Raw genomic sequence first — 12,697 nt, 5'->3', positions numbered from 1 at the left:
GATGACACTACTTCGGCTTGCTGTGTCGCCGGCACCATTGCCCCAGTTTATCTTTCGGTCTGCGATGGCTGGCCGATCTGTGATGGCCCGGTATGTCTCTTTTGTGCACCTATATATATAACATACTATAAAATACAACTTTCGTCTAACAAGCCCTTCTCCTTCAGACCACCACCACTACAACATCCACCCCCTTGTCCTGCGCGACCCTGATCGCCTTCTCGGACGCCAACTATGCTTCCGAGGTGAGCGCCGCAGAGGCGAGCATGAAAGCCAGCGGCACAACGTTCTGCACAACGATCGGAGTTGCGGGCAACACCTGCGAGGGCGCGCAGGCTACCGGCACAGGCAACTCTGGCACCGCCACCACGACCAGCAAGAACAAGTCGACAGTGACCGAGACGGGCACCAGCACCACGGCGACAAACACCAAGGACTCGTCCAGCACTTCGACGAAAAGCAGCACATCAAGCACTGCGACGCCCTCGGGCGGGGCGGATGCGCTGGGCAGTGGGCTCGGCACTTGGGCGCTTGGAATGGTCGCTGCGGCACCTGTCGTGGTGGCTGCACTCATTTAATCGGGGTGTGGGGTCATGGAACTGATGCGGTTACCTTCTCATGCCCGATTATACTCTTTTTCCCTTTGATATCCATGGGAAAAGGTGTAATGGTTAGAAGAGAATCACTTCAGTGCTAGAGTAGTTCCGGTCATGCATATTACTTGTTGCTATCTATCAAAAGACTTTGTATTCTCTTGTGGCTTTTATCTCAATTTTGAACTTGCTGAATGCAAGATCATGATATGAAAGTATGGACTGGGTCATTGAGGAGAGCAGAGAGTCCATCTTTGTCATAGCAGAGCCTTTGACAGATGCATAGGTTTTGACATTGCGTCGACGAGCAGCAAATAGCAGGCTAGACTGTGATTATAAGAGTGGTATTTATTCCACTTGTTGCTCACGTAAGGTTCGCTTTGTTCAGCTGGAGTTTCATATTAGGCCACAGTTGAACTGGAAGAGTACTCTCAAGCAAATAATGTTGTTATTGGCTTAGTGAACTTTAGGTGGTATCACAGCCGTCTCTGGACCTCTTATACGACCTGCAAATCAGTCAAAACCGACAGATCACCAGGGGCTCGTCGAATAGATCACATATTCGAATAGAACCGTGCCATTTCCCATGTACGGAAAGACGCCGCACAAGAGGGCAGCACCCAATTCCAATCATCCAAGATGATTACTGCAGCGCAATCAACTTCCACTCTGGTCCTGCCTCCATCCACGCAGCCTCCTCAATTTCTGCATAGTTGACCCTTCTTGCCTTGCCGTCCACCCACCTGATTTGCAGAGCAATGACAATAGCCGGTAGGTCCAGGTCCAAGATCTGTCTCCTCGCCACAGCAACGAACTCGGCCCGGCCTCCCGAGTCGCTGAACTCCTTCCACACATCCGCGCTCATAAAAGTACCATGGCCGACCTCGAGGCCGCTGGCGTCCCTGATGCTGGGTCGCTTGGCAGCTGCATATTCGGCAAACGTTGCTCGTTCATGTTTCTCCTCGGGGTTGAGAGGCACGTCGAAGTGTGCCGTGCTCGCCCAGAAGAAGATGAGGTGCTCGTCGGGGAGTGTCCGGGCTTGCAAGACGTCTGCCACGGTCGGGAGGTGCCGACTCACATGCTCGAGGGTGACTTCTCTGCGGATATGATTGTCATCCAGCCAGGGAATGTTACGGTACGGCGTCGATGGCTTGAGGACGCTCTCGTTGACTTGGGTTCCGTTGATCATTTCGAGTCTCAGGGGATCACTCTTGTGGATGAAACAGGAGATAACCGGGTACTCGCTGATGAACTTGGTTAGAAAATGATACAATACAAATTTGGGAGAAGGAAAAGGGGCTTTTTTTGTCCTCTTCATGGTCTTCTTACGTTTCCAACCTCTCATCACTGACTGACACGTTTGCCTCTCCTTCCCAGCCCATCCAAGACCACGTCGGAAACACGATGTTGGTCTTCAGCGAGGTCATCGGCAAGGTACTCTTGGCGGCCCGCCGCGTCGGAGTGTGAAAAGAGGACCACGAGAGAGACAGCTCGAAGCGCGAACGCGGGTGGCCCCAGTGAAAGGACTCGTCGCGGACCCGCTGCATGGCCATCATGATGCCGAGGAAAGCATCGTGGACGTCGCCGGGGAAGCTGAGCTTGCGCATCGAGAAGTGCTGGACCAGCAGCCTGTACTTGTCCCAGAACTTCTTGGACGAGCTCGCGATCCGCGCCATCTTGCCGTCCAGGCTCCGCAGGTTGGTGGCGTTCAGCTGGAGCCCCTTGAACAGCTCGAACCGGATGGGCGTGCGCAGCTCGGAGGACCCGGCGGGCGGGATGGGGTGCTCGAAGGAGGACTCCTCGCAAAAGTATGCGCCGTCGCAGGCCCAGAGGACCTGTTCCCGGGTGAAGATGAGGTTTCGACGTGACAGCGCCCGTTCCTGGAGCGTCCAGCCGCGGGTGTTCCATGTGCTTATGTCGGCGTCCTCGTCTCGACGGTTGAAGAACTCGCCGAAATATTTCGGGAAGGCCTTGCAGGTGGTGAGCAGAGACAGCCCGTCTGAGCCCTTCTCGGGACTGGGTGGTATGACGACGACTTCTCGTTGCTGATATGACCTCGTCCCTGGGCGAAGTCCAGCGAGCCCGGCGTCTGCGTCTTCACCGAAAGCGTCGACGATGGTAAGAAACGCGGATCTGTAGATGTTTGCCACTGGAATCATACAAGACATGTTTGGTCAGGGTGATTTGAATGAATGATTGCAGGAGTTTTCTCTGAAAGTCCACTTACTGTTGCCGATTTGTTCTGCCCTGTCATCGAGGTCAACTTTTGTTTTGCCTTGCATGATGCAGACGGCATCGACCCAGAGGAAACTCAGACCCAGTAATCTCGTTACCGTTATAGCGTCTGAGACGGTCTTGGGTAGATCATCATCACGAATGGAACCATTTTCTTTCAGTCTTGGTTCGATCTCTGCAGAGAGCATGAGCTTCTGCTTCTGTCCCCAGACGTAGCTTAGTGCGGTGTAGGCCATGCTTGGATCAGACGGATCGAATTCGTCGACGAGACGGATGCACATGTTATTCACGTCGATGAAACGGATGCGAAATGTGCTGTAGAATGGGAATTTAGATTACTTCTTGCTCCTAATGTAGGGACTGAAAGGATGGGCAACTGAAAAGAGAGAAAAAGAAGAAAGAGCAATATCATTATCTTACCCTATATCATGCTCAGACTCTGTCCCGCGACGGTAACAGCTTAGCTCGTGGGTAGATTCGCACAACTCCACCCAGCGCCGAGGAAGATCCATATTGAGCGTTGGCGGGCGCATTCTTCCAAGAAACAACATGTCGTCTTCTGCTGGGGGCTGTTGTTTGATATCGAGGACCTTGGAGGCCCCTACTCTGCAAGGCTGGACCACGTGGTCAAAATAGGCGAGGGACACCTCCGTGTCCGACCTGGAAGCCGTGATGGCCAGGCGCCGCATCTTGAAGTAGGCCTCATTCCAGCTCGACTCGATGTCCTCGGCGGAATCTGTAATGTGGCCATAGTGAGACGTAGGGTCTGCCCAGAAATGCACCTCGTCGCCTGTGGGGAGAGCGTTGTTCGGGGCATAGTAGCCACCCTGCTGGCGCACCACGTCGACGATGACGGCACAGAGCTCGCAATGCTCCGAATCGCGCTCGATCCGCTCGAAGGAGCCCAAGTTCACCTTTCTGACCACTGGTGGCTCCCCTGGTCCTTTCCAGGTGCCGTCTGGGAGGACGCGGGGCCAAAATCCGATACCCCTCCTGATGTCCCGTTGGGCTCTGTGAATATCAGCGAGCGTTGGGGTCGCGAGGGCCGAGAATTCGATCTGGCTGCAGGATGTGCAGAGCTTGGCCACTTCCATGATAGTGATGATATGATTGCTTGCGACCTGCTTGGTTGTGGTTCTCGAACAACAAAACGTTGAGAAGTGTAGTGAAGGGAAGGGGGGGGGGGCTACTACGGGTATAATTCCATCGTGAGTTGAAAAGGCTGAGATGAGACTGGGTTTCGAATCCTACACCAGCACACATCAGGGTTAAGTGGCTCGAGAATCTTCAGGTGGATTTAGACTACCAGAATGCCAAGTCAGATCTATCAGCTTTCGTCCAGATACTTGTCTCTTTCGACAGCTGGCCGAAGAGAATCCGAGTGGCTACAAATTCCGGTCGAATGGCCCTTCTCACGATTCTAGGAAACTCAATACTACTACCTACTAAGTACTTCACTGAGTGCTGAAGGCTCTCGGCTAGACTGGTTGGCACATGAGCCATTCTGTAAGTACAGCAGCGAAAAAAATATGACGAAAAGCGTTTTGAACTTTGGTGTACATATTTATAGTTTTGACACAGAAAAGAGGGAAAAGAAAAGGAAGTTTTTTTGTTTTGTAGATATCAAGCAGTGAGCGACCTCCGCCACGCCAAGTAGGCCTCTACACACTCCTAAAAACACAGTCACTCCACTTACATAACCCCCATCTCAAGCTTGCAAAAGCTCTTCACGGATCCAGGATTGCCTCCAAATACCCACAGCACCAAACAACATATCGAGCAGCATCCGGCAAAAACAAAATGACAAGAGTGAGATTCGAACTCACGCCTCTTGCGAGACCACGAAGAGATATTCAAGTTTTGAAGAACCTGAACGTTCTTGCCTTATGGTTGTTGGAGGGGTTAATTTGATGAATAATAACCTTTTTGAAAAAACTTTGCTCACACGTGCCATGATCCGCCGACGCCGGGCCGGAAGCTCTCAGTGCTTTGCCCTACAGTATCACTAAACATTTTGGTACGCAGCCGAAGCCGAGGCCGGGCCGGGCACTTCCTTCTCACGTATTTCTCAATTGAGCCCTCAACCCCGGAAGGCGCTCCACATGAAATAACTAGCCGCTTTTCTCCTTGCACTTGGGTTGCGTAGCCACGAAACCTTGTCACGGTGATCCTTTCGTTCTTCTTTCTTCTCGTCTGGTTGGCACCTGTTGCGTTGAGGTGCGTATGAAGTAATTGCTACTGATCTTGTATTTCCATCATACCATATGCGGCCCAGGGCTGGTAATATACTGATGTATTCGAACAGGCAGACAACTCTAGCAAAGGAAGAAGACGACAGGCGGTCGAGTCATATTGCTGATTCCTTGGTGTACTTGACCACTCATCGTTCAAAATGCCGGCCATGCTAGACGATCCGTCCGCTGCGACCATGTACAGGGTCTCAGGCGAGGCTCCCTTTCCAGGCCCCGGCGCAGCCCTGCCGGCGAGCATCTCCCCACAGCAGGTGACGCTGCGCGATAGGCAGACCGTCGCTACCATTGTACCCTTCGCTTCTAAGGACCAGGTACCACAGTCGCTGCTGCGCTATCTGAGCGACCAGTTCGCCAAGGAGATCGAGAAGGGCGATACCTATCCCATGATGGAGACCATGCCCTCCGACAAGTTCGCATCGTACTGGTTTCAGAACTTCGGGGCCATCATGCTCCTTGGCAGCATCGAGAAAGCTGAAGATGTTGTCGAGGGCAAGGACTGGGCGAAGGAGTGTCTCGGCAGCTTCTACATCAAGCCCAATTATCCAGGCCGGTCCAGTCACGGTACGTCTTCCACATAATGGCATGCCGGGGCATCACTCTTGCGATTTGTCAAAGGCGGAGACATTCATCGTCCCTCTGTCTAACGAGGTTATGCGAGACTCCTCTAACAGTCACTAGTCTGCAACGCCGGATTCTTAGTCACAGATGCCTCGCGGAACCGCGGTGTGGGTCGGCTCATGGGCGAGGCCTATCTCAACTACGGGCCTCGGCTGGGTTACACGTACTCAGTGTTCAACCTCGTCTACGAGACCAACGTAGCCTCATGCAAGATCTGGGATGCCCTGGGCTTCAAGCGTATCGGCCGCGTCCCCGGCTGCGGCAACCTCAAGTCCTACCCGGGCCGCCTCGTGGACGCCATCATCTATGGGCGCGACCTGACCGTGGGCGAGGGGGACTCGGACGAGCTACTCGTGAGTGAAGAGCGTTTTGAGAAGATCAAGTTCTACCTCAAACACGGACGGTATCCTAACGGGGCGAACCGCGCCGAAAAATCCAGGCTCCGGAGCGCCGCGACGCACTACAAACTCCTTGAGGGCCAGAGCTCAGACGGAAGCGACGACGTCCTCATGCTCAAAGACAAGGAGGTCATCTCCGACCCGGTTCGGCAATACGAGATCGCGAGACACGCTCATGTCGGCCAGATGCATGCCGGCATCAACAAGACGACGGCCATGATTGCCGAGAAGTACCATTGGAGGGGGATCAAAGATACGGTGTCGGATGTAATCAGGGCCTGTGTGGAGTGCGAGGACGGAGCCAAGGCCGGGAATGGGCTGGCAAAGCCACCAACGCCCAGTCAGACGTCAATCACAACTGTTCTATCACCCCCTTCGCCGCCGCCGCCAACGGCTGGTGTCCTGTCTGCGCCTTCTATCGTCGTCTCTTCTGATCCCACAAATGTTGATACGGCCACCACCTCTCGATATCCTGAAGGTGAGCCTGGCCAGGACCATTTACGTCATGCTTCAGAACGTACACCTTCTCCGGTGCCACAGTACACAGAACGGGCTATTAGCCAAGCCCAGTCGCCATCCCACAGCCCGGCCTCACCTTCACAATATCTATACTTTTCGGAGACCAATGCCTACCAGCCAATAGACCCACAAATACTAAATCCACAGCAGCAACACCATGCAGCCTCCTTTGCCCCTCCACATTACACAGCAGGCTACAGTCAGTTCGGGCAGGACCCATATACTATCACTATTTCGCACAACAACTCGCACGAAGATATGGATGTGGACGAGAATGTCATTTGTGAACTGCTTGCCGCCAGCACTCATGATCATCAACAGGATGATGGAGACGGTGAGATATCTGATCGGGACATGGAAATTTTCCTTATGCAGCAGTTGCATGGGGGGAGCCCAACACCCGGATGACCTTGTCTTTGCTTCTAGCCGCCATCATTATTCTTACACTATAGATTCAGCTAGATTTTGTTGATACCCAAATTCTATTTCTTGTCAATTTTGCCGAATAAAAGTTGCTTTATCTTGTAGAAGTACTTATTACTTAATCCTCAGGTTACTATACCCTGTGGGGTTGGGGTTTTTAGGGGTGGTCTTACTGGAGTTGGGCCCCTGTCTATTTCCTGTAGGGAGCGTCAGGGGAGGTGGGTGGCCCGAGCGCTTGGAACAGCTTGGCCTGCAGGTCAACTCTATGCGTACTGCCCCTCGAACGTCGACAACGTTCTTTTGGGGACAGGTTCCAACATCAATTTCTTGAGAGGAGGCCAACGCCTTTTGGTTCGATTTAACAACAACAACGCAAGCCTGTGTGTCTCCCCTGACACTGGTCATCATACCGAATGCTGTAATCAAGGACCTGCTGCGTACCATTTCTTTCGCCATCAACCCGACGGCCGCAGAGCCTCGGAGTGTCCAACGAAACCCGCCCGCCCTCCTCCCACACGTGCGACCCGACTGCTTAGCGACGGTTCTTTCTCACGATGGCTGTGAACCGGATAAAGGGCGCGTTCGCTGCCCCTCGCAAGGGTGAGACCTTTGAGCTGCGAGCTGGCTTGGTATCGCAGTATGCCTACGAGAGGAAGGAGGCGATTCAGAAAACCATCATGGCCATGACGCTGGGCAAAGACGTGTCTGCACTGTTTCCAGATGTCCTCAAGAACATTGCCACGTCCGACCTGGATCAGAAGAAGCTGGTGTACCTGTACCTGATGTGAGTCCACTCAAAGAAAATGGCTTCTATTGGTCTTCTCTATAGGCCTCGTTCGGGAGGTTCGCCCTCCTCCTTTGTTGCGCAGCTGCTTATTAGTTCACCAAAAAACCCCCCCTCGAGCAGGAACTATGCGAAGACCCATCCAGACCTCTGTATCCTCGCCGTCAATACTTTCGTACAGGACTCCGAAGACCCGAACCCGCTCATAAGAGCGCTCGCGATCCGGACCATGGGCTGTATTCGGGTGGATAAGATGATAGACTATATGGAGGAGCCCCTGCGGAAAACGCTCCGCGACGAGTCGCCCTACGTGCGCAAGACAGCTGCCATCTGCGTGGCCAAGCTCTTCGACCTCAACCCGAGCATGTGCATCGAGAATGGCTTCATCGAGACTCTGCAGGAGATGATTGGCGACCCGAACCCCGCCGTCGTCGCAAACTCCGTCCAGGCCCTCTCCGAAATCAGCGAGACCGCGCCAGAGACCAAGGCCCTCATCGTCACATCTGCGATGCTGAAGAAGCTGCTCATGGCGCTCAACGAGTGTACTGAGTGGGGGCGGGTGACTCTCCTGTCGACCCTTGCCGACTACCCGCCGGTGGACGTCAAAGAGTCGGAGCACATCTGCGAGAGGATTGCGCCACAGTTTCAACACAACAACCCCAGCGTGGTGCTTGCTGCGGTCAAGGTTGTCTTCACCCACATGAGGGCTATCAGCCCTGAGCTGGTGCGCACGTATCTTAAGAAGATGGCTCCGCCATTGGGTACGTTCTCTCCCTGATATCTGGCGGCGCTATGTTGTGTGCTGGAAGTCGCCAAGATGTATATGTGTTGATGCTGACCATGCGTACGCAGTGACTCTTGTTGCCTCTGCGCCGGAAGTCCAATACGTCGCTCTGAAGAACATCGACCTCCTTCTTCAGGCGAAACCAGACATCCTGAGCAAGGAGATGCGAGTTTTCTTCTGCAAATACAACGACCCGCCGTACCTTAAGCTCCAGAAGCTTGAAATCATGGTGCGGATATCAAACGACAAGAACTACGAGCAGTTGCTGGCCGAATTGAAGGAGTACGCGCTTGAGGTGGACATGGACTTTGTGCGGCGTGCAATCAAGGCCATCGGGCAGGTGGCGATCAAGATCGAGAGCGCCAGCGAGAAGTGCGTGAATGCGCTGCTGGATCTGATAGCAACCAAGGTCAACTACGTTGTGCAAGAGGTGATCGTGGTCATCAAGGATATCCTGCGGAAATATCCTGGCTACGAGGGAGTGATCCCCACGCTCTGCGAACACATTGACGAGCTGGATGAGCCACATGCCAGAGGATCGCTGATATGGATCGTGGGAGAGTATGCCGAGAAGATCAACAATGCAGACGAGATCCTGGAGAGCTTCGTGGATGGGTTCATGGAGGAGTTCACACAGGTAAGCTGGCGATGAACCACATACGATCCTATAAAAGGCGAGATATCTGACTGACGATCCCCGCCTCAACAGACACAGTTGCAGATCCTGACCGCGGTGGTCAAGCTTTTCCTCAAGAAGCCGAGCAGCGGCCAGGCCCTCGTCCAGAAAGTCTTGCAACAAGCAACAGCGGACAACGACAACCCAGATATCCGAGACAGAGCCTACGTCTACTGGCGTCTGCTGTCAGGAGATCTCGAGATCGCAAAGGTAAGAGAAACACTCGGCGTAGAAACGTATTAGGCGTGGGAATTCTTGTGCAGCATCAGCTAACTTATTCTTTGAATAGAACATCATTCTCTCCCAAAAGCCCGCCATCACCACCACCATCTCCAGTCTCCCGCCCGCCCTCCTCGAACAGCTTCTCGGTGAACTCTCTACACTCGCCTCTGTCTACCACAAGCCACCAGAGTCGTTCATGGGCAAGGGCCGCTTTGGCGCCGATGAGATCCAGCGTGCCGCCATCCAGGAGCAGCGGCGCGAGGCAGCCGAGAACCCTATCGCAGCCTCTGTGGCTGCAGCGGCTGCGAACGGGTCCGGCCAGTCGCAGAACAACATCGAGAACCTTCTCGATATCGACTTTGACGGTGGCGCACCTGCGTCTCTCGAGCAATCCGGCAGCGTTCCGGCGACGCCTGACAGGATCGACAGTCCTGCGGTGGGCACGCCCGGCGCGGGTGGAGCGTCAGGCGGCATGGCGGACATGATGGGTCTGTTCGATGTGAGCAGCCCAGCCGGGTCCTCTTCGCAACAACCGCCGATGGGCTCTGGAATGGGTGATCTCATGAACGGCTTTGCGGGCATGGACCTCAGCGGGACGAGCGCGCCGCCGCCGCCGGGACAGCAGCTGCATCCCCAGCAGGCGCAGCAACAACCAGGGCAGAGCAGCAGCGGCGGGGCAGGAAATGACCTGTTGGATTTGATTTAAGGCGGTGTGGGGGTTAGCTGGACGGAGGGGCGGCGGCGCCGTTTTGGAGGACGGCGCAAAAAGAAATTAGATGAGCACATGGTGTCAGTATCGATCAAATGGAATATCAATTGTTTACTAGGCCTTGGGCTGGTTCTATCATCTTTATACAACATCACAGATCAAATCAGACAAGAAGGCCGGACCCCGGTTTTCTCGAGTCCACTTTGATCATGGCTTTAGCCGCTATCAAATGGCGCTTGTTCTACCCGAGACCATGTGTTTCTAACGTGTGACCAGAGAATCTCGCGGCTAATAAACCGTCATAGACTTGGAAGGTACTTGGTACCCCAGATTCTCACAACGTCATTCATCATTTACCAGCCTGCACTTCGGAATGCTTCCCTCTTTCCCTTTTCTTCTTCTTCTTCAATATTGTGTATACTTTATTACGATAGATGAATAATAATTTGTTACAGCAATAGCAATTGTTGGTCTGTAGTTCTGTGCAAGTTGTCGGTTTCAAGCCTCCTCATCAGGTTTTATGTTTAGAAATTAATACAGCCAGCCCTCCAGGGCTCTACAACAAGCAGCATCACCTCTCAACCCAACCTCTAAACCATTCAGCATCATAATCAACCCATCGCCATTCATCCTGTCTGCCTTTCAGTCCTCTCAAGTCACAATGTGGTCGCAGCTCGAACCCACCCTACCACACCTAACCTATCTTGCCCTCCCCATCTTCCTCATCATCTACGCCCTCTTCTCCCACTTCATCCGCAACCGCCTCTACCTTTCCGAGCCTCCCCTGGCCGTCCTATATGGCATCCTCCTCGGCCCAGCAGTCTTGAACATTCTCCTCCCCTCCTCCTCTTCCTCCTCCTCCAACAACACCGGCAGCTCCGACATCACCACAACCACCACCGCCACCTCGGACGTCTTCACCCAGGAACTCACCCGCATCGTGCTAGGCCTGCAGTGCTTCGCCGTGGGCATCGAGCTCCCCGCCCACTGGCTCCGCCGGCGGCCCAACCTCCTCTCCGTGCTCACCCTCCTAGGCCCGGCCATGATCGCCGCTTGGGCCATCACCGCCCTCCTCGCCCACCTCCTCTTCCACTGCAGCATCCCCACGGCCCTGCTCATCGGCGCCTGTCTCGCCCCGACCGACCCCGTCCTCGCCGCCTCCGTCCTGGGCGGCAGCACCTTTAGCAGCCGCGTCCCGCCGCGCCTCCGCCGTCTCCTGAGCGCCGAGTCCGCCTCCAACGACGGCACGAGCTTCCCCTTCTTATACGCCGGCCTCGCCGCCTTCGAAACCTGGAGCGCTGCGAGCAACACCGTCACCACCACCAACAACGCTGCCTCTGCCATCCGCGACTGGCTGCTCGTCACCGTCCTGTACCAATGCTGTCTGGGCCTCGCGCTGGGCCTCCTCCTCGGCCGCGCCGCCAACTTCCTCCTGCGCTTCTCCGAGGGACACGGCTATGCAGGCCGCCCTGGCCTCGTCGCCTTCTACCTGCTCCTCGCCGTGCTGAGCGTCGGCATCGGCAGCACCCTGGGCCTCGATGATTTCCTGCTCGCCTTCGGCGCCGGCGTGGGCTTCGCGCATGACGGCTGGTTCGGTGCCAAGTCAGACGAGGTCGAGGGCGAGGTCTCGTTCCGGAGCATTGTCGATCTGGTTCTGGACTCGAGCGTCTTTGTCTACTTTGGCGCTGTAATTCCCTGGGCGAGGTTTACCGGCAGCGGCGGCGGCACCACCTCTTCTTCTTCTTCTTCATCCTCCTCGTTTTTGTCGTCCTCGCCCCTCAACGACCACATCAGCGTTCCCACCCTTATCCTCTTCCTGGTCCTCGTGCTGCTCCTCCGCCGCATCCCCGCCATCCTCGCCCTCCACGCCTGCCACCTCATCCCCAACATAAAGACCTTCACCGAGGCCTTGTTCGTAGGCCACTTCGGCCCCATGGGTATAGGCGCCTTGTTCCTCGCCATCGAGGCCCGCGCCCAGCTCGAGACGGGGTCGAGCATCCCCCTGCCGACGCCGCCTTCAGGGCCGCTGTATGCTCATGATGGTGGGGATGATGACAAGACGCTCGCCATCGCGCTGGTCTGGCCGGTGGTTTCTTTTGTGGTGTTGGGCAGCACGATGGTGCACGGGCTGAGCGTGCTGGGAATCAGCGCGGTGGGTCACTTTCGCAGGAACGAGGCGGAGAGGGCGCCGCTCTTGGGAGGGGAGAGGGAGGGATTGGCTGGGATGGTTCATGATGGCGAGAGAGAGGATGAGACGGAAGACGAGGAGGATGGAGGGGATGCGGATAGAGGAAGAAGGGATAGGCACTTAGGGTGGGTCGGGTCTTGAGTTGTTCGTGCATACTTTGGCCGATATACCATATAAAAAGATTCTCCTTTTGCTTGTTTGGTTGATGATGATGAACATTTATGATTGCGACAAGGTATTTCATGGTCCAAGCAGAGACGACGATGATGTCACCAATAGTAGTAAAAGAAGACAGC

At 54.9% G+C, this 12,697-nt stretch overlaps 4 protein-coding genes across 4 annotated transcripts; 3 read left to right on the top strand and 1 right to left on the bottom strand.

The window, feature by feature from the left end:
* Window positions 1–1,236: 1,236 nt before the first annotated feature.
* Window positions 1,237–3,922, bottom strand: M406DRAFT_73671 (uncharacterized protein; the record flags this gene model as incomplete). The annotated part of the gene is made up of 4 exons (XM_040925644.1): window positions 1,237–1,837; window positions 1,923–2,742; window positions 2,821–3,143; window positions 3,312–3,922. 4 exons carry the CDS (start codon window positions 3,920–3,922, stop codon window positions 1,237–1,239), a joined length of 2,355 nt encoding a protein of 784 aa, XP_040773995.1.
* A 1,298-nt stretch (window positions 3,923–5,220) lies between these two features.
* On the top strand, window positions 5,221–7,119 carry M406DRAFT_346959 (uncharacterized protein; the record flags this gene model as incomplete). The annotated part of the gene is made up of 3 exons (XM_040922238.1): window positions 5,221–5,641; window positions 5,759–6,436; window positions 6,575–7,119. The coding sequence occupies 3 exons, from the start codon at window positions 5,221–5,223 to the stop codon at window positions 7,021–7,023; spliced, it is 1,548 nt and encodes a 515-aa protein (XP_040773994.1). The 3' UTR covers window positions 7,024–7,119.
* Window positions 7,120–7,592: 473 nt separating this feature from the next.
* Window positions 7,593–10,210, top strand: M406DRAFT_262873 (Adaptor protein complex beta subunit; the record flags this gene model as incomplete). Its single annotated transcript, XM_040917542.1, has 5 exons — window positions 7,593–7,822; window positions 7,946–8,583; window positions 8,675–9,243; window positions 9,316–9,492; window positions 9,572–10,210. 5 exons carry the CDS (start codon window positions 7,593–7,595, stop codon window positions 10,208–10,210), a joined length of 2,253 nt encoding a protein of 750 aa, XP_040773993.1.
* Window positions 10,211–10,874: 664 nt separating this feature from the next.
* M406DRAFT_340708 (Sodium/hydrogen exchanger) lies at window positions 10,875–12,668 on the top strand (the record flags this gene model as incomplete). Its single annotated transcript, XM_040921584.1, has 3 exons — window positions 10,875–12,440; window position 12,526; window positions 12,637–12,668. The coding sequence occupies 3 exons, from the start codon at window positions 10,875–10,877 to the stop codon at window positions 12,666–12,668; spliced, it is 1,599 nt and encodes a 532-aa protein (XP_040773992.1).
* Window positions 12,669–12,697: the final 29 nt, after the last annotated feature.

The sequence above is a fragment of the Cryphonectria parasitica genome, assembly GCF_011745365.1.
Source record: "Cryphonectria parasitica EP155 unplaced genomic scaffold M406scaffold_6, whole genome shotgun sequence".
In the NCBI taxonomy this organism is placed as follows: domain Eukaryota; kingdom Fungi; phylum Ascomycota; class Sordariomycetes; order Diaporthales; family Cryphonectriaceae; genus Cryphonectria; species Cryphonectria parasitica.
This window is presented reverse-complemented; position numbering and strand designations above follow the sequence as displayed.